Source organism: Aquarana catesbeiana, linkage group LG11 (assembly GCF_042186555.1).
Source record: "Aquarana catesbeiana isolate 2022-GZ linkage group LG11, ASM4218655v1, whole genome shotgun sequence".
Taxonomy (NCBI): Eukaryota; Metazoa; Chordata; class Amphibia; order Anura; family Ranidae; genus Aquarana; species Aquarana catesbeiana.
The window spans coordinates 241176604-241204015 of record NC_133334.1 but is presented as its reverse complement, the minus strand read 5'-3'; the positions used below and the strand labels follow the sequence as shown (position 1 = coordinate 241204015).

Here is a 27412-nt window from a genome sequence, read left to right as displayed (position 1 = left end):
TCGGTTTTTGTCTGTCGGACTAGCATACAGACGAGCGGACTCTTCGATAGGAACTGGGTCCGGCGGAGTTCCGGCGTAAAGATTTGAAACATGTTCCAAATCTAAAGTCCGTCCGTACCAACCCCCATTATGGAGGATGCGGGCCACCTCTATGACCAAGGCCCAGTGGGCGGGGTGAAACTTGTCAGGGGCGTGGCTAGAGTGGCATTGGCTGATGAAGCACTGGGTCAGTTTTCCCCATTATGAAGGATTCACAATAGGAGAGGGAGTTCATTCGTGCATAACACATTGGAGCCTCACTAAATTTTGAGGGAAGAGTTTATGTATTCTTAGAATGTTGGTAACAAAACTATATTAAAAATAGGCACCAACCATGGTAAAACAAAAGTTTTGCAAAGAAAATTATAGAAAATGATAGATGGGGAGGGAGAGAGAGAGTTATAAAGGCAAGAAAAGAAGAGAAAAATAGGGGGAGAGGCAGGGTAAAGGGTCTGAGTTAGCCCAGACAGACCTCTGCGCCCGGGGGGAAACCCCCAATGGTAACCATAAGCCTAAATAAATTAACTAAAATGATGTTTATTAAGGTCTGTAAGATTTCTCCCTAAATAGTTGGTTATCCAAGAGTTTCATCCTCTTTTTTTTTTTTTTTTGAGTTTGTTGTTTAAAATATGTACAGTAGCTGCCAGTTTCTTATTAATAAGAAATTTTTTCACTTGCGCAATAGTTTGAACCCCAGACTTCTAGTTAAGGTTTGCTTGGCTGCAGTGGAAATAAAAGATATCCATTTAAATTGTTGGGATGTGCAAAAGAGAAGTTTGAGGTTCAACAAGGCCTCATAAGGGTTTTTGGGGATACTGTTTCCTAAAACTGTATAAATCATTTAGATCAGTGGTCATCAACTCCTGTCCTCAGGACCCGCCTACAGGTCAGGTTTGCAAGATAACTGAAATACATCACAGGTGATCTCATTTGCTGCTCAGTGATTGCAGTATTCTAGTCTGCATCTCCCCAAGGTAATACATAAAACCTGGCCTGTTAGTGGGCCCTGAGGACAGGGTTGATGACCACTGATTTAGTACACCCTTGTCCAAAACCTTTTCATTTTCAGAAATTCCAACCACAAGTGCACCAAAGTGCCAGCCAAGCCACATCCACAAAAGTAACAGTCTGAGGCACCTTGTACAAATTTGGCTAGTCTAGAAGGTACCATATATCACCGGAGTAGGAGCTTACAGTTACATAGTAGGTGAGGTTGAAAAAAGACACAAGTCCATCAAGTCCAACCTATGTGAGTGATTATATGTCAGTATTACATTGTATATCCCTGTATGTTGTGGTTGTTCAGGTGCTTATCTAATAGTTTTTTAAAACTATCGATGCTCCCCGCTGAGACCACCGCCTGTGGAAGGGAATTCCACATCCTTGCCGCTCTTACAGTAAAGAACCCTCTACGTAGTTTAAGGTTAAACCTCTTTTCTTCTAATTTTAATGAGTGGCCACGTGTCTTGTTAAACTCCCTTCCGCAAGAAAAGTTTTATCCCTATTGTGGGGTCACCAGTACGGTATTTATAAATTGAAATCATATCCCCTCTCAAGCGTTTCTTCTCCAGAGAGAATAAGTTCAGTGCTCGCAACCTTTCCTTATAACTGATATCCTCCAGACCCTTTATTAGCTTAGTTGCCCTTCTTTGTACTCGCTCCATTTCCAGTACATTCTTCCTGAGGACTGGTGCCCAGAACTGGACAGCATACTCCAGGTGCAGCCGGACCAGAGTTTTGTAGAGCGGGAGAATTATCCTTTTAGTTGGCCTCTAAAAAATAAGAGTTCACAGAACCATGAGCAATAGTATCCAATATCTGGGACCGTCGTGTCACCAGTGGAGTCCTAGCCTAGATAGCAAGCATAACTTGCCACAAATGTGTCAGTCTTGAATTGTAAGTCTGTTAACTTGCTGCACATTTTCACTGGCAACTTGTACACTCGCAGAGCACTTGAAGTACAAGTTCTAGTTAAACTTTTCCAATTTGTAGCAAATTTGCATGGCAAATCTCTTTTAAGAGCAAAGTTGCTGTGGTGAGTGTACAGCAAGAGCTCTTTAAGTCACAGTGACCCCTGTGGTGGGATGACTATTGCACAACATAACTGAACCAGAACTTGCAGCAGACTTGCAGAATGTTTGCAAAGAAGGCTGATCTGGAGTCATGCAATGCCGACTTTCTGCAATTGTGCAACAAACTTGTGAAGCCTGGCAGGTCAATGAAAAGCTTAGCAAGTCATTTTCAAATTTGCAGCTGAGTTGCTTGCTATCTGGGAGGTCCCTTTCCGACTGAGCAATATAAGCTGAGGAGTCAGATGTGTCACTGTCTAATAGGGACTGGTAAACCAGAGACAATAGACCTTTGAACAGTGGGTCGTTGTTGCATACATGTTCGAAAGGTGTAAGAGCTAAATACAATATTATCACTACGGTGGTCTTTTTTTAAAGGACCGGCACGTTTACACTTTACATCTGCCAATCAGTTTTTACATATTATACTTACAGTCCATGGAATTGTCCCTCTATATTCTTCATATTTGTTTTACTTTGTATCGATTACAGGTTAAGGAGGCGATGCAAAGAATTCATGACAGAGGCAACATTGGGAAACTTATTTTAGATGTGGAGAAGGCTCCAACTCCTCTGGTTAGTATACCATTTCATTAGTTTAGGGTTTATCTTACTTACCTGTATGTTCATCCAGTCTCCCTTGAAAGTGATTGTACATGCAAATTTTTTTTACTAACAAATAGGTTTATACTTACCTGCTGTGTGCAATGGAATTGCACAGGGCAGCCCCAAACATCCTCTTCTTGTGTCCCCCGTCAGCGCTTCTGGCTCCTCACCACTAGGTGCCCCCATAGGAAGCCACTTCCTATGGGGGCACTTGCGTGGGCTCGCTCCCGAGCCCCGCTGGGCCTGAGTCTAAAGACACAGACAGCAGGGCTCAGCCCCCCCCTTATCACTGGCTTTTATTGGTGGCCGCAGGAGCCAATGGCTTGCGCTGCCTCAGCAAAGCCAGTGAGACCTGAAAGTGAGGGGAGAAAAAGACTGCAGACGAGCACAAAGCTGGATCAAATGAAGGCTCAGGTAAGTAAAAGGGGGAGTGAGAGGGGACATACTGATGCCTAAACATTTTTTACCTTAATGCAAGCATTTTTTTTTTTCGATTCAAAATGTTCAAATCGCTAAATTTCAAAACTGTCAAAACAAAAATGTTATATTTTTTTTCAATTTTTATGCGGCAAAAGTTAACAAACAAAAGAAAAATCTTTATCAAATGATTGCATTGACTCTTTACATCACCTTTGGCTTAAGAAAAACAGCATTCTTTTGAAATGGTAATAACACACACAGTCTTTGATTTCAGAAATATGTTTACAGTTCGAATTCGAATGGAATTCAATGTAAAATTTGATTTGAATTTCAATTCGAATTCGGAAATTCAGACGAATTTCGTTTTGTTATTCAGAGCATTCGGTAAACTTTGTTTATACTGTAATTCGGGTATTTGGATATATCCGAATCTCCGAATAACGAAAAAGTTGTTTGAATATTAATTTGGAACGAAACAAACCGCATGTGTCTAGTGGTTTATTAATTTAAAAAAGAAACTGGTCATCACGATATATTTCATATACTGTAGAAGCATACCTCTGATTGTTCAGGTTTGTTATGTTTGACAGCAGCGGGAGCCAATGGCTGCGCTGCTGTCAATCAAATCCAATGACCCGGGGGGCGGGGCGGAGTCCGGCATTCTGTGTCTATGCACACAAATGCTGGACTCAGGAGCACGCCCAAAAGGTGCCCCCCAGGGAGAGCGCTTTTCCCAGGGGGTTTACTGATGCGAAGAGGAGCCGAGAGCGCCTCCGGGGGACCCCGGAAGACGAAGTTCGGGGCCACACTGTGCAAAACGAACTGCACAGTGGCAGTAAGTATGATATGTTTGTTATTAAAAAAAAAAAACAAAAAAAAAACCGAAGGTTTAAAATCACTTTAAGTTGGCCAACAAAAGTGGAGTTAGACCCCATTCACACAGGGGCAACACGACTTGCAGGTCGCCTCAGCGAGGCGACCTGCAAACGACTGCCCGGGCGACTTGCAAAACGACTTCTGTATAGAAGTCTATGCAAGTCGCCCCAAGTCGCCCCCAAAGTCGTACAGGAACCTTTTTCTAAGTCGGAGCGACTTGCGTCGCTCCCCTTAGAACGGTTCCATAGCACAGAACGGGAGGCGACTTGTCAGGCGACTAGGTCGCCTGACAAGTCATCCCTGTGTGAACCGGCTCTTACTCTTTAAAGTAATAACACTGTGCAATGCATTACAGCCTGACTCTTAGGTGTTTTTTTATTCAGCCTGCAATCTATATATTTTCTTGAGAAAAAAACATTACTCTCCAGGTGATCCATGTACGAGGGTTCTTCAAAAAGTTTTCTGCACTTTTTTTTAACTCTATTAAATAAAAAAAAGTGCGGACACTTTTTGAAGACCCCTCATACATTGCAAGCATTTAACAACGTTTGTTGCAGATTCCTACCTTTTGTTGGTCTGAAGAAATAGCTGTTAGTTTGTCTGTGTAAATGTAAATGTGTATGAGAGTGAATTAATAACTATCAATCAGCTGCTGCACTTGCAGGGTTCTAATAAGGAAAGTGGCAGGGTCTGCATCCCTTTAGATGTGATTTCCCTTTGGGAGTATCTCACCAAAAATGTAATTTTTGTTGCAGAAGATGCTCAAAATCTGACTTGTATCTTAGTGCAGGGAAAATCAGTAAGCCAATCACACAAGAAGGAAATGATATATCTGGGGTATAGGGGGTATTCTGTACACCATCTGTGTACAGAACACCTCCAGATTGCCATACTGCATTGCATTTTACAGAGAATTACACTACTGCAGATTAAAAATGTAAGGTATTTTTATTAGCATTCAATTACAATATGACTTGTGTAGCAATTCTATATGCTATATTATTATTTATTTTATTTTTTTTTATCTGCAAGTGTTTTTTATGAAAATGGGGTTACCCTTTAAAAAAATTTCAGGCACTGGGAGCATGAAAGGGAGGGATTCAGGTAGAGTACTGTACTGGTGAGGAGGAGCACATGAAGGACCACAGCAGTGTGACCTTCAGCAGTTTATTGTCATTTATACAGCGATCAGTGCTATAAAAATGCACTGATTACTGTGTAAATGACACTGGCAGGAAAGGGGTTAAACACTTGGGGGCGATCAAGGGGTTAAGTGTGTCCTAGGGAGTGATTCTAACTGTGGGGGGGAGGGGCTTCAACTCACATGACATCGATCACTGCTCCCGATGACAGGGAGCAGTGATCTCTGTCATGTCACTAGGCAGAACGGGTATATCCCCGTTCTGCGGCTCCGTGAGACGATCGACCGGGAGACCGGCGGACATTGAGTCCGCAGGTCCCGCGGGCACAGTTACGCTGTACTCGGCGGGTGTGCACACCCGCTAGCCCCGCCATTTAAAGGGGATGTACAGGTACGCCCATTTGCCCACCGTTGCCAATGTGCCGATGTATATCGGCGTGCGGCAGTCGGCAAGTGGTTAAAATACATGTAAACCCAAAAACAAAAAATGTAATATATTGCAGATTACTAGTCCTTTGATGTGGTGGCTGCATTCCGTTTTTCTTTTTCCAGCTTTTTCTCTTTATTTGTAAACAAACATCTTCCCCTCAAGTCATTGCCAATATGTAAGGAGGAGGTGTTCTGTAGTTTACAGAAGATAGCTGGAGAGACTGATAAAATTGTTTGAGATTTCAGTTCAGTGCACAGGAAGTTACAAGGACACAGGATTTCTAGCAGGGCCAGCAGGTATTTTTCTGTACTTGTACATAGCCCTTAAAAGTAAAACTAATGCAGCCACTACATCTAAGAACTGGTGAGCTGCAATATAAAGAAAAGTTTTGTACTTGGGTTTGGATATCCTTTAGGCTCGGTTCACACCTAAACCGGCTGTTTCAGGGACGAATCAGGGCAGAATCTTTGCCTGAATTCGGCCCTGAAACGGAGGCAAAGACGCACAGTGCTCTCCGCAGCCGCCCCGGAGACATGAGAACCGGCTCCATAGAGAGCCAGTCATATTCTCCTGCTATGACAATTGGATGCGGGTAAAGCCACATCCAATTCGCATAGGTGTGAACCCAGCCATAAGACTAAATTAAATGTGTGAAAAATCTCAACTAAGGTACCCTCACCAAATGATCAGTAATCATAAATAAGGAATGAGGGGGAGCCGCCCGGGAAAGAGAATCATATTATATATCTCAATAAATCCAAACCAGGCTTTGGCTATTAACCCCTAACTAGATTTACAATATTCATTATTGTGAATATAGTTAAGGGGTCGATAGTCAAAGCCTAGTTTACATTTATTGAGATATGTAAGTTAACCACTTAAGGACCGAGCCTCTTTTTGAGATGTGTTGTTAAAAACATTTTTTTTTTGCTAGAAAATTACTTAGAACCCCCAAACATTATATATTTTTTTTCTAACACCCTAGAGAATAAAATGGCGGTCGTTGCAATACTTTCTGTCACACCGTATTTGTGCAGCGATCATACAAGCGCACTTTTTGTGGAAAAAAAAACACTTTTTTGAATTTAATAAATAAGACAACAGTAAAGTTAGCCCATTTTTTTTTTTATACTGTGAAAAATAATGTTACACCAAGTAAATTGATACCCAACATGTCACGTTTCAAAATTTCAAAATTGCGCCCGCTTTTACTTTTACCCTTAAAAATCTCCATTAAAAAAAATGTGTCATTTAAAAAATGGTCCTTTAGGAGCTATGGGTGGAAGTGACGTTACAACGTCACTTCCGCCGTCCATTGTTATGGAGACGGGTTGGGGGCCATCTTCACCTCACTTGTCTCCATGCCCAGCCAGGGTGAAGATCCGATCGCCTCCGCCTGATGCTGACGGCTCCGGTAAGCGGCGGAGGGCACCGGAGCGCGGCAAGAGGGGGGCCCTCTTCCACCGCCGATAAAAGTGATCTCGCTGCGAATCTGCCACAGAGACCGCTATTATCGGAAACCGGACCGCCGGCCGAACAAAAGGATACCGGGGATATGACAGCTAGCTGCTGCCATAACAACAATATCCCCTTCAAATTAAGGACGTATATCAGCGTGCGGCGGTCCGGAAGTGGTTAAAGTGTCACTAAACACATATCATAAAATTATCTATAAATGGTGTCAGGACTTTTTTTCTCAGAGAATAGGAGAAGGAACTCCCCCCTTTTGAGTCAATTCTTGCCTCGGCCCACTACCTATCTCTGAGCACGCTCCCTTGGATCCACCCTCTACCCACCCCCAAGTACCGTCCCTTTTAGAGAAAACTGAACAATCATAGAGGATATAGAAGTATCATCTTTGGGTGTTAAGTAATTTGTATCAAATTTGTTATTAATGCCAAGAAAAGCAGTAATAGATCCCCTGCAGCCAGCAGCAATAGACTCTCCCTGGTAACAACCACCAGCAGCAGTAGACCCCCAACAACAACAGATAACTCAGCAGCCAACCCAGCATCAATAGACTCTCCAGCAGCCAGCAACAATATACCCCCCCCCCCCTTCAACAGTAGATGCCTCCAACAACTGACCCTCCAGCAATATAAGCCCAACCAGCAACATTAGATCCCCCACCAGCAACAGTAGACCTCTCAGCAACAATAGACTGCTACGCAAAAATAGATGCCCTCCAGCAACAATAGATCTCCCAGCAGCCAGCAACAATAGGCCCCTCCCTCAACAGTAGATCCGTTTCAGCAACAATTGACCTCCCAGCAACATAAATCCCCCAACAACAATAGACCTCCCCATCAATAATAGACCGCCATGCAAAAATAGATCTCCTTCAGGAACAATAGATCCCCAAGCAGCCAGCATCAATAGACCCTCCATCACACCCCAGCATCCCTTGCCATGGAGGTGCCAGAACTACATTCCCGCTGAAAAAAAAATCCTGCGTGGTGTATTACATTCTGTTCATACTCAGTTACTATGAGACTCCTTTTCTGTATTCTGCAAAATACCTGGTTAATCCTGCTGCTCTCAACCTCCACCTTCTGTTCATGTCCCCAATTCAGCTAGGGATTTTGCAGCTGTGGTGGCAACTCTGCACAAGCTCAGTTTTCAGTTAGTTTCTATGCTGAGCATTTCCTCCCTATCACGTCTGAGCAGCCCATGTGACTAGAGAGTGTGGGCGTATACAGTAGAAAATGCCCACTCCCTCCCTCCCTTCTCCTCCATTCCCACTAACCAGCTAAACACAATGGGGGTGGAATATTACATGTAGATTAATGGAGGCTTCACCTCCCTCTTATTCTAAGACTCAGGCTGGAGGGAAGTGACAAAGCCTGTGACTGGCAGAAATCCACCCACACCATGGTATTTCCACAAAATAGTAAAGATTTCATTTCAAATATATATTTGTATGCCAATTTAAAACAGTTTATTAATATTATTTATTTATTTTTATTCTGTATTCCAAAGGCTGTTTTTTTAAAGAACTTTTTATTACAAGCGTATTACAAGGAATACAATAAGAAAAAAGATACTTAGATGTTTTTTTTTATTAAAATAATTATAGTGCTATCATCCCCATACAGAAAAAGAAGGGACAATGTAAATTAAACAATGTGTTTTTAGTATCACTTTAAATTTGTCCCTTGACATAATGATGTCCCATGAACTAATCATTGACATGATTAGTACACAAAGGACCAAGTATTTATAGAGTTTTGCAGAGGAGTGAAAGTGTTTTTTCTCTCTTGTTTGGTGGCCTATATAGCTAAATGTAGCACTGCATGTACAGCAAGCAGCATGTTGCCTCCGGTCGTGCATACTAGCAGAATTTTTTACTAAAATAATGACATGATACAAAGTTTGAAGCTTATGCATCGTCATTCATGTGTCTAAATTCGTCCTGGTCCTCAGCCCTTGGTCCTTACACTGATCTTCATCTTTTCGATTCATCTTTTCTCTCCTGTAGGCAAAATGCAGCAATGGGGGAGAACAGGGAAGTTGAGTATAAGGAAAAGAATTGGGGGGGGGGGCAGAATTTATATTAACCGGTTGCATTATCTTTCATAAAATACACAAAAGAGGTGTCATACACAGGGCCGCTGTTAGAAATGATGGTGCCCCTTACAGCCTACCTGACGGGACCCCCTTCAAACCCACCTCTGGCCCTGCCCTCAACCACACCCCTGACCCTGCCCTCAACCACAATCCGTGGCCCTGGCCCCTCCCCTGACTCAGCCTCAAAACAAAATGCAGCTTTGTCTTCAAGTGCATGCAGGAGAAGCGGGAGCAGTTACAAATACAAGTGTAAATGATGCCTAAGGCTACAGGGCTTTTTTTCTTAGAGAGTAAGTGCAGGAACTCTATCACGCCCCCATCACACCACCCACCATCAACATCATCAACACCCCCCCCAGTGTGCTACATACAGAAAGCAGAGTTAAGGAGTGAGCTAAATACAGAATCAGGGTTCAGCAGTGTATTATGCACAAAGTACAGAGTGCATAGTTGAGTAGTGCATGACACATGGAGTGCATGGCTTGAGCAGTGTGCTGTGAACAGAGTTCAGAGTTGAGGACTGTGCTACATACAAAGTGCAGAATTCAGTGGTGCACTACGTACAGAGTGCAGGGTTGAGAAGTGTGCAGAGTTCATGCATGCTCTACATACAGAGTGCAGAATTGTGGTGTGTGCGATCTACATGGTTGAGGAGTGCACTATGCACAGAGTGCTGGGTTCAGGAGTGCTCTGCATACACAGTGCGGGGTTCAGGATTGTGCTACGTACAGAGTGCAGGGTTCAGGATTGTGCTACTTACAGAGTGCAGGGTTCAGGAGTGCACTGCGTACAGATTTCAGGGTTGAGGATTGTGCTACTTACAGAGTGCACGGTTCAAGAGTCCGCTACGTACATAGTTCAGGGGTCAGAATTGCATTACGTACAGAGTGCAGAGTTAAGGAGCGCATTACACTCAGAGAGCAGGGTTGAGGATTGCACAGAGTGCAGGGTTCAGGAATGTGTTACATTCAGAGTGCACATCTCCCCCCCCCAGTACAGAGCTCTTCTCTCCTCCTTGCCTAGTACACAGTACTCCTCCCCCCCCGCAGAAGATAATGTACAGTAACACACAGTAGAAGGTCAGGCTGCCAGCGCTGGCTTCTGCAGATGATGCGGACGTGGGGCTGGAGCTGTGTGCATACCCCGTCCTGCCCCGCCCCCTCCTCCTCTGTTGTATATGCAGGCAGAGCAGGGAGGGTTGAGTGTGCCACCAGGAGAGGATCGCTGTCAAATATAAAACACAGAAGCCGGACTTGCGTGTTTATAAGTGTAAGCTGACAATAGTGAGCAGCAATGTAAGGGGCCAGCGCCGGAGGTCAAGCTCCAACTGACATAAAACCTTAGTAACTACTGCATTGTAATGAAACTTGAAGCTGCTGGCTGGTGGGGCCCCCCTGTCAAAGTGAAGGGCACCCGGCCCCCTACAGGAGGTCCAGAGGTATCCCCTTATCAGCGGCCGTGGTCATACAAGTGAAATTCTATAAAATGCCATCTTTAGCAAGTGTAATATGTTAAAGCCTAAGTTTAGTTATTTCTTTAAATCAGTACGAGTGATGATACTTACATTTAAGGATAAGTGTCCCCTGTGCTGGTGGCCGCTGACTTAGTTAAGGTCTTCTCCCAGATAGCAAGGATAACTGGCTTCAAATTTGTGGCAGTGTTGAATTGTAGGTCTGTTAACTTGCTGCACATTTTCTCTGGCAGGTTGTACACTTGCAGAGCACTTGAAGCACAAGTTCTATTTGACACTTTTCCAATTTGTAGTACATTTGTGTGGCAAGTTTCTAACAAGAGCAAAGTTGCAGTGGCAAGTCTACAGCAAGAGCTCTGCAAGTCTACAGCATGAAAATTCAGCCACAGTGACCCCTGTGGTGGGAGGACTATTGCACAACATAACGGAACCAGAACTTGCAGCAGACTTACAGAATGTTTGCAAAGATTGTTGATCTGGATTCATGCAATGTGGACTTGCTGCAATTGTGCAACAAACTTGTGAAGCCTGGCAAGTCTAGCAATAGCTTAACAAGTAATTTTCAAACTTGCAGCACAAGTGCTTGCTACCTGGACTGTACTGTGCCCCCCTACCCTGCAGCAGTAATCATATGAGTAATTAAAAGGGTTAATACAGCCGCCTGGCCTGTCAAAGGCACTTTAGGTGCTTGTCAAGAGTGCTGAGTGTGCCTGCCTGTGCCACCCTTTTATCCATCCGCCTTTCCTCCATTCGTAGAGTGCTTTTTATTCCTGGAAGCTATTATACAATTTCCGATTGTGACCGATCCAGTGCTATTGTTTTAACCTCTGCAGCACTGGAAGATTACCGCTGCGGGGGTATGGGGGAGGGGGGGGGGGGCAGAGGACAAAAGATTTCAATTAAGAGAGCAGCCACAAACACAAGGGACACTTCTCATTCCATGTCAGTACCATACTTGTGCTGATTAAAAAAAATATATTAATTAAACTTCACTTTAGATTACAAGTTACAGATCTGAAACTGCTTTTGCTTATGTGCAAAGCTACGTAATAAATACAGAAAGCTCAACAGAGTCCCTTTCCTTGGAGCCATTCATTTAACCTATCCTGACATGCCGACATGCAGTTTGATTTTCCTTAGCACTTAGACAGTAGGCTCCATTTATACATTAGTGATCTTGTGTTTAGTAAAAATTTCTCCCAGAAGCAATCTGAGCCGCGCTGGCTTATGGTTCTGTTACTGCACTGTGCTCACCATCTGTTCTACATGACCCCACCTTCGCAGCAGGTTTTTTTATAGCAGCTTACATAACAAAACTAGATTTATTTTGCTGAGAGTAATATTAATGTAGAACTCTATGAAGATATAAAAGCCGACTGCAAACTGTTGGCGCTATATAAATCCTCTATATTTTAATAATATTACTGTTTAATCCGGACATGAATGAAATAAAAAATAATTGCATGTATTTTTACATAGATAGTCTAAGTAGCTGAATTTGTGCTCTTCTGCATAGCAGCACATAGACTAAAGCCTCGTACACACGATCAGACTTTCCAACGGGAATTGTGTGATGACAGGCTGTTGTTGGAAAATCTGGCTGTGTGTACGCTCCATCGGACAATTGTCGGATTTTCTGCAGACAAATGCTGGATCGCAGGTTTTAAAATTTTCCACGGACAAATGTCTGTTGTCAGATTTTCCGATCGTGTGTAGACAAGTCCGTCAGACAAAAGTCCAAAGTACAAACACGCATGCTCGTAAACAAGGACGAGCCAGAAGCGGTCGGTCTTGTAGACTAGCGTTCTTAATGGAGAATTAACATTCGTGACGTGGCAAAGTATGAAATCTCCAAATGCAGCGCACAATTCTCTTCTTCTTTAATGGGATAATAATGAAGCTGCTTTGCTGGTGATACTGATGGAGTTATTGCAAACAAATTTTCAAAGGCTTTTTTTTCTAGTGATATCAAGAATAATATTATCATGCTTGTTTTTTTGTTTTTTTTGGGCAAGTTACCACAACACCATTATCCCGTAGTTTTTAAGATCAAAGATACAACTATGTTGGTGTCCCTTGTTAATTTTACGTTGTATTTTTTTAAATGTAACTGCCTACTCCCAAATTGTCATTTGAAGTAAAACACATAGCCAAGTATTATTCTACACAATTGTTTTATTGTGCATTAAAAAAAAGTACACAAATAAAAATAGACATGATATCTGCCAATAGAACTTAACCAAAAAGTGCATTCTATGCATCCACAAATATAGAAAATATACCAAATCAAATCATTATTCAACCAAAAAAATAATGTCAAAGCAATAACTCCAAGGCCAATAATAAATAACACGTTATCTCCTCCGATTCCGCAACATGGCTGTTCAGAAACGAAATGAAAAGTGCGAAATGAAAAGCGCGGATCAACACTCACCAGACTTCTACTAACACGAAATTAGCAGAAGGAGCCCAAAGGGTGGCGCTAAAGAGCTGAAAAACAACGTAGCACGTCACTACGTTCGCGTTTGTTGGCCGACAATTCCTTGCCGTTTGTATGCCCTTTCGGACAAAAGTCCACGGTTTTGTTGGCCAACAATCTGTCCCTGTGTACGAGGCTTGAGAGTGCTGTTAGTTGATAAGGGAGGACACAATGTCTTTCTGCTGTTTGTTTGTCCATTCACAGGCTGGGTGGATGGAATGTGGGGGGAAGGGGAGCCTGAACAAAATTGTATTGTTTGACTGCAATGTAGTCTGCAAAGATATTCCAGACCTGACTGTTCAGTCTGATAAAAGTGCCGGGATCATAGGACGAACAGAACAAAATTGCAAGGCTCCATGTATAGCCTGAGCCTAGGAACCAAGGGGCACTTGTTTTCAGACTAAGGAAGCCCATACATTCATAATTTTTTTTTTCCTATTCAACCAGTGGGTAGAACAAAAAACATGATCCAATTCCCCCATCCACACGTTCCATGTGAATGGGGGAACCACTCCCGCTGTCCCGCTGTGCTATTGTATGCTGATGGTGGGGAGCTTTGCCTGCCGTCAGATTACAATGATCAGCACTGCTGGCTAGAGTCAGCGGCATTGATGAATCTGGAAAAACTTGATAGGCTGGTTTTACCAAAGTCGATTGATAGATCAACTATACAATTAGGGTGCCCATACATGGATCAGAATTCGGCCGGTCCTTGTTAAACTGGCTGAATTTTGATCCAGGTAAGGCTGGCTTAACACAAACAACTTGAGCACTGATGATACATTAGAAACATTTTAAAGGTTTTTCCAGAAGATACGAATCAGGTTTTTTGTCATCCTCTGCAACAAAATGTAATTTTTGGTAAGAGACTACCAGAGGGAAATCATGTCTATAGGGATGCAGACCCTGAAATTTTCCTCTTTAGAGCCCTGCAGGAGCAGCAGCTGACTGATAATTATAAAACCACTCCCATACAGATTCACTCTGCACAAGGCTGCTGTTAGAAATCACGGGCCCCATACAGCCTAACTAACAGCCCCCCCCCAGGCCGAAAGTGACTGAGGACATGACATTTATCAGTCCCCCCCTTTCTCTGCAGCCTCAGCTGCACAGATGAATAAATAGAAAGCACTGAGGCTTCCTGCTCATTCACAAACTGAAGCATAGTAAACACCGTTTACCGTGCTTCAGTGATGAATGGACACAGGAGTGACTGGTACGATCACTCACTGTGTTCTTTCAGGAAAGGGAGGGCACAGTAAATCACATATTTACTGGCCCCTTCCCCCACTTTCTATCCTGAAACATCCCCCTGTGTGCCCTCAGCAGCTGCCGGTGGGAGAGGAGGGAAGCCGGAAGCACTGCGGGGGGGGGGAAGGGGGACACAGGACAGCAGATGGAAGGGGTACATGGGCTAGGACCAATCCCCCTGCAGTGGAGGAGAAGCTGGCGGCGCTGCAGGGGGATGGTAGAAGAGGATCAGTGTCTGCAATAAGACAGTACAGACAGCCCTCCTGCTCAGCAGGTGCCTGGGCCCCCCTTTTGAACTGATGGGACCCGGGCCCAGTACAGGAGAGCTGGCTGTACTGCCTTATCAGTGGCCCTCTTCATATCTTTAGAACCACAAAAGGTAGGGATCTGCAACAACATTTGTTAAAATCCTTGCAATGTACATAGATCCCGCGTGGGAGGGGGGGATGTTTTTTCCTAACAAAAGTGGAGTTACACTTTAAGCCCAGTTCATTTTAGTAAAAAAAATACCTGAAGATAGTGTTTTTTAAGAGACTTTGCATGGAATATTAATTTTTTTTTAATGTGTACATTGCCTGCTGTGCATGGGCAGTATGGTGTATAGCCCTGGCCCATAACCAACATCTGTATGATACCAAGAATGTGGCTGTGTGTGGGGATGATGTAACTTCAGCTTGGCATGCACAGGAACCAAAAACCAAAGAAAGACCAGAAGTTGGTGGTCAGAGGGAAGGCCCGCTCTGATCTGTCTGTTTTAGAGGAGGGCAGATATCCAGTTGAGTCTGCCATAACGTGCATTGATGTTCATACCTGACTAGGGTTGCATCGATACCACTTTTTTAAGACCGAGTACAAGTACCAATACTTTTTCTTAAGTACTCGCTGATACCGATTACCAATACTTATTGTTAATGTCATGTGACAGTGGCATTAATATGCAGCACTGATTACGTGTAGACTGTGTCAATCGTTTTTTATTTTTATTTTAAAAAAAACATACAATTTTATTTTTTACAGTTTATTTTTCTATTGTCTTTTGCAATTTTTTTGGTTTTTGTTAATTTTTTTTCTTACAGTGCTTTCTTTTTTTTGGGGGGGGGGGGGGGGTAGTGGACGGTGTCAGTGTGTTTTTTTTATTATATTTTATTATTCTTACAATTTAACCTTTTTAAATATCTAATTTTTTTTTTTTATCAGCCCTTTTGGGGGGCTTTGGTAAGACATCTCCCCTTTGAGACATGGAAAGGGACTGAGGATAGCGATTCCCCAATCCCTTTCTCTGCAGCCTCAGCTGCACTGTAGATTAATGGACAGGAGACAGAGGCTCCTCTCCATTCATAAACTGAAGCATTGTAAACACAGTTTATGATGCTCAGGTTTGGATGAACACTGACTCTGTTCATTCGGAAAAGGAAGGTGCCGGTAAATGCCAGATTTATCGGCTCCTTCCTCCGCTGTCCATCCTGACAGATCGAGGACAAAGAGGGCGGAGGAGCATGAAGGGGGACCGGAGCGGAGCACACGGAGGGGGGACCGGAGCGGAGCACACGGAGGGGGACAGGAGTGGAGCATGGAGGAGCACGGAGGAGCCTGGAGGAGCACAGAGGAGGACACAGAGGGGGACTGGAGGAGGATACAAGGACAGTCAGGGGTGATTGGTGTGGCGGTGGGGGAAGTTACAAGCACCTATCCCCCTGTATAGATTTCAATAAAGCAGATGAAAGCCACAGGAGGGAGAGGTGGAGAAGCGGCTGTCAGCTGCCTTATTGAAATCTATACAGGGAGATCGGTGTTTGTAACTCCCCCACTGATCACCCCTGACTGCCCAGGTATCGGATCAAGCATCGGAGCATTTGCTGGAGTAAATGCTCGGTATCTGCACCAATACTAGTATCGGTATCGGTGCAACGCTTTACAGTTGTGCTTAAACGTTTGCCTACCCTGGCAGAAATTGTGAAATTTAGGCATTAATATTGAAAATATGACTGATCATGCCAAAAAACTGTCTTTTATTTAAGTATAGCAATCACATAAAGCCATTTATTATCAAATTTTCACAGTTTTTTGGATCCTTTTTAAACCATGATAACAGAAATCACCCAAATGGCCCTGATCAACAAAAAAGAGCTGCATGGTTGAATTGTCAGAATGAAGCCTTTACTGTGCCAATGCCACAAAAAAGCCAATGAGGCATGTCAAGGTGTTTGTTGGGCATATTGTAACCAGGCTTTTTTGAGGAACTTGTACAGTAAAGGCTTCTTTCTGGCAACTTGACCATGCAGCTCTTTTTTGTTCAAATATCATCGTATTGTGCTCCTTAAAAACAAACACACCATCTTTTTCCAGAGCAGCCTGTATTTCACAGGTATACACAGACACTAATTGTGATTTAAAAGGCCACAAATGTGGGAAATTAACCTTTAATTGCCATTTTAACCTGTGTTAGCCACCTCCTGTGTCTGTACCAAGGCCAAACATTCCAGGGTATGTAAACTTTTGATCAGGGCCATTTGGGTAATTTCTGTTATAATTATGATTTAAAACGTTTCCAAAAAACGATGTGATAATAATTGGCTTCATGTGATTGCTATCCTTAAATAAAATACAGTTTTTTTGGCATGATCAGTCATATTTTCAATATTAATGCCAACATTTCACAATTTCTGCCAGGGTATGCAAACTTTTGAGCACAACTGTACCTGTCCATTTTGGCAAGAGTAGTGGAAGAACAGTGTGCACCCCAAAGCTCAACACCATGGCAATCAGTGGGTGTGGCCAATTTGTGTTTACTGTGGGAGGGGCTTAAAGGGGCAGAAGTCTTCCTGTACCCATAAACTATGCTTTCGGTCTTCCCTTCCCCCAGGAGGGCACTTTCACACTGATGCAGTGCAATTTTTCCACATTGTGGGTGCAGTGCAGTGTACCCATGGTTTTTGTGTGGGTTAGCTACACTTTCCATAAACTTCTATCATGTCCTGTGGTTTTGGTGCACTTTCGGAAGCCAAAAACTGAAATCGTGATTTTGCTGCGCTTTCAGAAAGTAAAGCTGACCATTAATTACTACTGCCCTCCAAACTCTTTGTTAAATACTAATGACCTCTGAACTCTGTTACTACTGACCCTGGAATTCTGCCTCACTTATTATTGACCTCTAAACTCTGCCCCACTTAGTACTGACCCCTGACCTCTGCCTCACTTAATACTGACCTCTGAGTCACTTACTACAGGGTTTAGAGATCAGTAGTAAGTAAGACAGAGGTCAGTAGTAGGTGAGGTTCAGTGGTTAGTACTAAGTGAGGCAGAGTTCAGGGGTCAGTACTAAGTGAGGCAGAGTTCAGAGGTCAGTACTAGGTGAGGCAGAGTTCAGAGGTCAGTACTAGGTGAGGCTGAGTTCAGAGGTCAGTACTAGGTGAGGCTGAGTTCAGAGGTCAGTACTAGGTGAGGCAGAGGTCAGTACTAGGTGAGGCAGAGTTCAGAGGTCAGTACTAGGTGAGGCAGAGTTCAGAGGTCAGTACTAGGTGAGGCAGAGTTCAGAGGTCAGTACTAGGTGAGGCAGAGGTCAGTACTAGGTGAGGCAGAGGTCAGTACTAGGTGAGGCAGAGTTCAGAGGTCAGTACTAGGTGATGCAGAGTTCAGAGGTCAGTACTAGGTGAGGCGGAGTTCAGAGGTCAGTACTAGGTGAGGCGGAGTTCAGAGGTCAGTACTAGGTGAGGCAGAGTTCAAAGGTCAGTACTAGGTGAGGCGGAGTTCAGAGGTCAGTACTAGGTGAGGCAGAGTTCAGAGGTCAGTACTAGGTGAGGCGGAGTTCAGAGGTCAGTACTAGGTGATGCAGAGTTCAGAGGTCAGTACTAGGTGAGGCGGAGTTCAGAGGTCAGTACTAGGTGAGGCGGAGTTCAGAGGTCAGTACTAGGTGAGGCAGAGTTCAAAGGTCAGTACTAGGTGAGGCGGAGTTCAGAGGTCAGTACTAGGTGAGGCAGAGGTCAGTACTAGGTGAGGCAGAGGTCAGTACTAGGTGAGGCGGAGTTCAGAGGTCAGTACTAGGTGAGGCAGAGGTCAGTACTAGGTGAGGCGCAGTTCACAGGTCAGTACTAAGGGAAGCAGAGGTCGGGGTCAGTAGTGACAGAATACAGAAGTAAATGACTGTCTGTCTCACCTCTGTATTGCTTACATCAATTCTTCTTCTCCCTGCACTCTTCACAATACTCGGGGTACTGCAGCTCGAGGTCTTCACCTCCTTCTCCTATTCCCTGGACCAGTAGGCGGGGCTAAATGACAGCAACTGATAGTTTTGTACTGGACCAGGGAATAGGAAAGGGGGAGAAGAGTACTGTGAAGAGTCTCAGGGAGAAGAAAAGTAGTAAGCCAAACTTCTTTCTCTGTTTCCCCTGCAGAGGACTTTTCTTGGCATCTACAGAGGAAGCACTGTTTGTCTATGCCGGGGAGGGGGCGGGTACTAAAGGACAGCACAGGGAGTAGGCGGCGGGGCTATGATTGACTGTGATTGGCTTATAGTCACACCCCCACTGCCGCGCTGCCCTTTAGCACCCGCCACCTCCTCAGAATAAACAAACACTGTTTCTTCTGTAGCTGCCTGTGACAAACGCAGCTGCAGGAGACACACAGAGAGTGACACCACTTCACCCCTTCAGGCTAGTGGAGCCGAGTGCTGAAACGTGTGACGGCACTGGGCTCTGGGATTTAGCCTGGGTTGGTGGGACATCGGGATTTAATTCAAATCTCGGGATGATCCCACCCAATCCAGGGCATTCGGGAGGTATGCGTTCGAGGTGATTAGGGTGTGCCCAGGCCCACATCCGATGCGCAGGCCTATTGTTACAATACAATTCCATAAAAGTGGAATCAGAGGGCCCTGCTCGTTATGTAAATATACTTTGTGGTTTGCAAGTGGTTTACCGGGATTATGTCTGAAGCTACAGTATCAGCCATAACCCCAGTATTGTTTTTTACAGCCAGCGGCTTTCTCATGAAACTGTTCCAAGTGGAAACTGGAACGGTTTCCGAAGCGGAGGGAGGGGACTGGCTTACCGTTTTCACTGGTTTGCCTGAGATATTATCCGGCGGTGTGGCAGGTTGCTAAAGAGTAGATACTTTTTGATCTCATCTATGGCCTTGGAGGACTGGAGCGCTTCCAGTCCAGGCTGGAAGTAATTTTTTTTTTTTTTTTCTAAAGCAAAAGATCAAAAACTTTTTTTTATCTTTTTATTTTAAAAGTAGATCTGGGGTCTTTTTGATCCCCGATCTCTTTTAAAAGAGGACCTGTCATCCTTATTTCTATTACAAAGGATGTTTACATTCCTTGCAATAGGAATAAAAGTGATAAAAAAATTAAATTAAAGGGACAGTGTAAAAATAGAAAGTAAAATAAATAAGAAAAAATTTAAAGCGCCCTCCGTTTTCGCGCACAGAGTCGCACACACATATGTATTCACACCACACATGTGAGGTATCGCTGTGAACATTAGAGCGAGAGCAATACTACTAGCACTAGACCTCCTCTATAACTCTAAACAAGTAACTGTAAAGGCTTTTAAATCTATAGAGATTTTTAGGTACTGTAGTTTGTCGCCATGCTACAAACGTGCACAAGTTTAAAGAGTGACATGTTGGGTATCTATTTACTCGGCATAACATCATCTTTCACATTATACCATTTTTATTTTTTTTTACTTCATTAAAGTGTAGTTTTTCCCCAAAAAATTGCATTTGCGAAAGTGCTGTGCAAATACTGTATGACATAAAAAATTGCAATGATCGCCATTTTATTCCCTAGGGTGTCTGCTAAAAAAAAAAGTATAATTTTTGGGGGTTATAAGTATTTTTTCTAGCAAAAAATATTGTTTAAATCTGTAAACAAAAAGTGCCAGGAAAAAGCCTGGTCTCCCAAACAAAATAATCTGATGTGGCTTTAAAGAGGTTGTAAACCTCCGGGGAAAAAAAGCCTGCAAGACAAAGGCATAATGAGCTAGTATGCATCGCATACTAGCTCATTATGAAATACTTACCTTAGAACGATGCCCTGCAGTGCCGCCCTCACTCCGCTCCCACTTTAAAACCACTTTAACTCTGCCTCACAGACTACATATTAGGGCAGATGGTATGTCCATCTCTAGAAGGTCTTCCATGATTTATTTGTCCACATTGCATGTAAAAACATAACGGGGTCAAAAGCTTGTCTGCACTTTGATGAAGGTCGCACATGGATGTTTGTACATGGTCAATGTAGTCATCATTTTTTTATTTCTTTATACACCAAAATCGAGGTTCTTACTAGAAGCCTACATTTAATCAGGTTCTCAACAAAAAAATATCCATTATATGCCTCCTCAAGCAGCTGCATAGGTTTTGTGATCATTACCTGAATTCTTATTACACTGTTATATTGTCACAGATGGCCAATGACAGTACTGAAAACAGTGAGGCAGGAGAGGAAGAAGAAGACCACGAAGGAGACACTGAAAATAAAGAAAGGATGCCTTTCATTCAGTGATAGTTCCTGTGACCAACAGAAGACCTGAAGACTGGAAAACGATCCTGCGCATCAGTGAACAAACTTGCTGTAGTACAGTGTGTGTTGTATTTGTCTGCAGTGAGCTGAGCTACTGTATAAACTGTTGAACAATGTTGTGTCTAACATGGCAGTAAATAGGCCTGGCAGCTTTTAGTAGGGTTCGTATCGTGTCAGAATGGCATATGATACCTTAAAGCAGACCAGGTATTGTGGTCTTACTTAAAAGATAAAACAGAAATAATATCCTCTTTCGTTCTAATCAAATTACATGCATGAATTGCTAGTGCTACTGTTGGGTCCACAATATGGACTGTTACCTGTGTTCAGTGTTTTTTGGAGTTGTCTTATTTAAGTGGTCTCAAGCTGCATAGAGAGTAGTTATTCCCCAATCTATTTTCCCTAATCACTAAAGACGCCTGAGTTTTCAGGTACACAGACAAAAAGTGCTTATCCAGGAAAATAAAGATTGTTGATGTCATTTATCAAAAGAGCAGCAGACCAGAGGGGGTTGAAGGAGCATTTTATCACTCTCTGATGGCTCAACCATAGATGATATCTGCCCATCTGTGACCAGCTTTAAGATGCCACTCAGAACATAGTCTACTGATCTGGCTGAATTTGGATGGATCAGGAACATCTTTGGGGTTGCAGGAGCATTTTATCACTCTCTGATGGCTCCACCATAGATGATATCTGCCCATATGTGACCTGCTTTAAGATGCCACTCAGAACATAGTCTTCTGATCTGGCTGAATTTGGTTGGATCAGGAACATCTCTGTTAGCACCCTGTAAATTGTCCCTGGCCAGCTAATCTCAAGGATGTAATCTATAGCCCGGACTGAATTTTACTGACCTATCACTATTGTTCCCCCCCAAATAAACAAAGTGCCAGGGGACTCTACACAGTGTATAAACAGTTTTGTCTATTTAACCTATCAAAGTCCACAAAATTGACATTTTTTTCAAAAACTTCAAGAATGTTGTGCTCTAGAGTTTGAAACAGTTATGGTTTGATGTTCTCTGGCAAATGAACAATTAAGTTTCATTTTATTTATTGAATCTAAACTGTGTTTCTTATTAATATCATTTGTATTTAGTTTTATTATTCTGTTTTATGCATTGTTATAAAATAGTGTTTATTTTTCTGTTTTCAGTTTTTCGATTAATTTTAGACACTAAAAATGCATAAAAGCAGCACATAAAAGGCATTGTATAGATCAAATGAATTTGCATGGGAACACAGTCTAAACAGTTCACTAGCAACCGGCAATATAGAAGATCCGTGGCTGAAGTTGCCTCAGGATTTTGGTACTTATTTATGAACTTTTTAATTTAGTACAAAATAGCTGCCTTTATTTTGTGCATGTAGCAGAGACACTTTGACAACTCCTTCAACAGCATGTTAGATATAGAGCCTAAAAGCTGCCAATCAGCAAAACTGCCACCTTAACTCAAGTGCCAACCCTTTTTCAGTATTAATATGTTGTGTTTTGGTGCCATAAAATGACCCGCTGCACTCTTTTATAGGTAGTTTACCCTAAAAGAACTAAAGACACAGGAAAGTGCCCAAGGGATTATTCCCAATAAATGAACCATATTTTCATCCCTCCATTTCATCTTTTAACGGTGTTTTCTGGGCTAAATTAAGATTTTAACTTTATATAGGTTTCTGCCCCTGCACCAAACTTTTACAGGGGTTGTGTAGTCACTTTATGAAAACCAACTCTAGATTGCTAAAGGTTAAAGGTAAAGCCAGAGATGTGTGTTTTGTTCACTTGTGCATATTTTTGCACTGTTTACCTGGTTCTTTCTACTTGGATAATATCGTGCTTTTCTTGACTCCAGCAGTTGCAAAAGGAAAAGAAAACGATCGCACACTGAGGTCAACCAGTATGACCAGTATGATCTGTAGAATGGTCTGGAGTAAGACACTCTAAGATCAGATGGCATGCCGGATGTTAATTTGGTCTTTGACACTTCTTGAGAGCCCTTTAGTAAAATGCAACATAATACTGTATAACAAAATCCAGTACTAATTTTCTGCCAATGTGTCTGTACGTTCTTTATTCATTCCTGATATTATGCAAAAGCTAACGGATATAATCACAAGATAAAAATGTGCATTTAGCCTGTAACAACCTTGTTCAGGAATAAGGGGACCAATGCTACATTCGTACACTCTTAGCTCTAAAAGCCATGCAAAACATGAAATTGCTGGGCTGCCTTAGCAGGTTTTTTTCTGTAGGAGGCTCTGACAGTAAAATCTGAAAATGCTGACAGCGAAACAGGGGAGGTGCTAAGAAGCAACAAGTAAATGTTAATTTAGCCTGGAACGCACCATTAAAAAAAAGCTAAAACCCAAAGTATGAGTGTTTGTGGACCATTACTATTGAATTCATTATCCAGAGAAGGTAGATTAAAGGCGTAAACTGGTTTATGATGTTTTTAGATATCCTGCCAGTAGATACCTCATTTCATAAACCTGTATTAGAAGCTAACAATTCAAAGCTTTATTATAATTAATATTATTTGTTTAGCAAATGTCTTGCGTGTACAGTGTTCTGTTATATTGGATTAACTGCATCATTTGCTTGTATTTAGTGGCACTTATGAGCTTTATGTTCACTGGCTTACGTTCCCTCGCCTGTGCTTTGACTTGGTTGAGTGAAGGGTTAATGATGATGAATTGGTAGAAAGAAAATAGGCAATGGGAGTGACAAGAAGCAGTATTGATGTATTGCAGAATTGTGAATGTCCACCGCCACATTACTGCAAGCCTTGATTCTCCATGTGTCTAAATCCAGAAAAATATATTGCAGTGCTACAACAATATCTAGTCTACAAATACTGATGGACACACATCCACCAAGATACCTGCCATGTGCTTCCCATTTGGGGTAAATAAAGGATCATTAAGGTCATAACAGTGTTCAGTTTATACATATATATATATATATATATATATATACACTCTATATTACCAAAAGCATTGGGACACCTGCCTTTTACGTGCACATGAACTTTAATGGCATCCCAATCTTAGTCCGTAGGATTTAATATTGAGTTGGCCCACCCTTTTCAGTTATAACAGCTTTAACTCTTCTAAGAAGGCTGTCCACAAGGTTTAGGAGTATGTCTATGGGAGTGTTTGACCATTCTTCCAAAAGCGCATTTGTGAGGTCAGGCACTGATTTTGGACAAGAAGGCCTGGCTCGCAGTCTCCGGTCTAATTTATCCCAAAGGTGTTCTATCGGGTTGAGGTCAGGACTGTGCAGGCCAGTCAAGTTCCTCCACCCCAAACTTGCTCATCCATATCTTTATGGACCTTGCTTTGTGCACTGGTCCAAATCATTTGGTGGAGGGGGGATTATGGTGTGGGGTTGTTTTTCAGGGGTTGGGCTTGGCCTATTAGTTCCAGTGAAGGGAACTCTTAAGACTTAACCATACTAAGACATTTTGGACAATTTCATGCTCCCAACTTTGTGGGAACAGTTTGGAGATGGCCCCTTCTTGTTCCAACATAACTGCGCACCAGTGCACAAACAAGCTCCATAAAGACATGGATCAGCAAATTTGGGGTGGAGGAACTTGACTGGCCCGCATAGAGTCCTGACCTCAACATAGGACACCTTTGGGATGAATTAGAGCAGAGGCTGTGAGCCAGGCCTTCTCATTCAACATCAGTGCCTGACCTCACAAATGCGTTTCTGGAATAATGGTCAAACATTCCCATAGACGCAGTCCTAAACCTTGTGGACAGCCATCCTAGTAGAGTTGAAACTGTTATAGCTGCAAAGGGTGGGCCAACTCAATATTGAACCCTACAGAATAACGGAATAAGACTGGGATGCCATTAAAGTTTATGTGCGTGTAAAAGCAGGCGTCCCAATACTTTTGGTAATATAGTGTGTGTATTATGTATATATATATATATATATATATATATATATATATATATATATATATATACATCTATATACACCATTGACTGGTGCGGCATTTCCCATAAAATTTTTCTTCCAATATTGGTGGGTGTTATATTGTATATACAATATGTATAAATATGTATAGAGTGAAACAGCATGCAATAACGATCCTGAAGGTGACTGTGAAAGACTCCCTTAGCTGGCCCTGTGTCATCTAGTTGCAGTAGCTGATGACATCGGTATTTACAGATTGAGTGTTTTTGTAGAACTGCAATAGAGCAAAATAAGAAGAGCAATAGGTGGTTTAGTCTAGACATGAGTTTGGTCCATTTTAAGAGTTTAATCTGTTAAAATGTTATATACATTGGTTTTAAAAGAGATGCTAGAGGGCTGATTCACACAAAAACGTCTTGCATGTCTTGATCTCTTCCAGAGACATTTTTGCTCCTGACTTCCAAGGTTTGCCCATATGTCACTCTCATGTTGCAGGAGGGAATAGTGTTCACGTTCCTCCTCCAAGTTATAATTCATTTTACCTTATGGAGCAGGCGGAATATGAACTTTTCTACCATTTTAACAGGAGAAGGGTCTTGGAGGGCAAGCCAGCAAATCTGTTGGGAGGAAAAAAAACATTTTTGGATTAAGAAGGTAATTGAACAATCCAGCTTTTATCCATTACCAAACTGTATGTTTTATGTGGACTTGCCCTTTAAGCTCTGAAATGATGCATGGGATTCTCCTTCACTCACATGGGTCAGCACAGGCAAATGATTAAGCTACATGTCATGTGAAGCACATATATGCCATCACCTTTACTGCTGTCAAAACTGAGCTCTGCGTATATATAAGTTTTATAGAACAACCATTTGTCTTCATAAACTCAGTAAAAGCTGAATTTGTAGCTGTGAAATTGCTATTATAGCAATTCTGTTTATGTTTGTTGTAATGTTTTTTGCTGTATTTTTTGTCTACTGATTACGTCAGTATACTATCAGTATTTTTGGTAAGGTCTATACATGACCAGGATTTTGTGTTATAGTCGGGTACTGCTCCAGGAAAACTGAAAAACTCTAGTATTATGTGTATGTATGGGGTATCCAGTTCTAGGAAAAAAGTGTTATTTGGTCTTTGTAAATGTTTTTTTCTCCCCTCAAGTATAGTAGGTAGAGGTTGGGGTCAAAATTATACCCAGCTAAGTATACATGGTGCTCTGATCAGCTCCAATGTCTTACTTCACCAAAGGTCTTGGTTAATCCTGTGGTGGGAGGGATGGTTGGGGTGGAAAGTATACTCAGCTCCAATGACTGTAAAATTAAGCATTTTTAGTAGGTATTCACTGCTAACACTGATAAGCAAGTCTGGGGTAACTAGCTTTTTCCACTGTGGGATGAACTCTGAACATTGCTTAGAGACTCAAAATATTTTAAATAAATAAAAAAAACTAAAAATAATACAAAAACTCTAATTTTCATTTTTAAGTCCCAATGCAGTGGACATTTGGAATCCACAGTTATGCCTGTAAAAACCTTTACCCAGCTGTGTCTTAGCCCTAGGGGGGATTTTCAGATACCTAGATACTTGTAAGCAGACCACAAAACTTCAATCAGGGCCAGAGTTTTGCATAGTAAACATAGGCCACGGCCTAGGGCAGTGATGGTGAACCTTGGCACCCCAGATGTTTTGGAACTACATTCCCCATGATGCTCATGCACTCTGCAGTGTAGTGGAGCATCATGGGAAATGTAGTTCCAAAACATCTGGGGTGCCAAGGTTCACCATCACTGGCCTAGGGGAAAGTGTTGTTAGGGGCACACAGCCACCCACGATTTTGTCAACGACGGTCAAATTCCTTGTACAGCAAAAGGTTCGAAACTCATGGACCAAGAACCAAACTGAAAGCAGAGTAGGTCCATAGTTTTCCATACTCTTCCAGTTTTCAGTTCTAGGTGTATTTGCACAGGGGCCATTTGCAGGATTCTCGTGTTCTCTACTATGGATGGCAGATAAATTACTTTCAAACAGGACAAATTATGTCTGCTTTGTGTAGTGTCTGTACTTAGATGCTCACCTCCAAATAAAAAGACTTCATATCCATACATATAAGACCTGTGGTATACAGTATATGCTAGCTATGGGTGTAAAACTTTAGAATTCTATATAACACTGTTTCTCAACTTTTTGGTGTTAATCTAGTCTATCTCAAGTACCTATTGACATGTGCACATTGATTGTCTGTGACCACTAAATTGAGTACTTCTGTTTTTATCTGCCTAAGCAACCTATTTAAATCTTAGAAAAAAAATTGTTTGTGAAAGGTTTGGATCAGTATTATAAATTTACAGAGATATGTTAGCTTTCAGTGCCGTAGACTGGCAGCGATAATTTTCAGCACAGACAGTGATGTCCTATTCAAACAGCCTCCCTGAACTATGTTTCCTTTTAACCCTAACACTTTTTCACCCGTAACTCTAACATAATTCTTAGTAACCACAACCTTACTATCTAAACTACTCCTTAACATCAAACTTTACACTAACCCTCCATGTAACACCAACACTTATTCATACCTTGGTCTTTTATATGACCTCAATCCTAACGCTAAACCTC

At 42.4% G+C, this 27412-nt stretch overlaps 1 protein-coding gene across 1 annotated transcript in view; it reads left to right on the top strand.

Annotated features, from left to right (window-relative positions):
- VAT1L (vesicle amine transport 1 like) overlaps positions 1-22471 on the top strand; it is a 126268-nt gene extending 103797 nt beyond the window's left edge. The window contains exons 8-9 of the mRNA XM_073605554.1: positions 2601-2684; positions 20759-22471. Of these exons, the coding sequence (XP_073461655.1) occupies positions 2601-2684; positions 20759-20857 (183 nt within the window). The 3' untranslated portion in view covers positions 20858-22471. The remainder of the gene's footprint in view (positions 1-2600; positions 2685-20758) is intronic.
- Positions 22472-27412: the final 4941 nt, after the last annotated feature.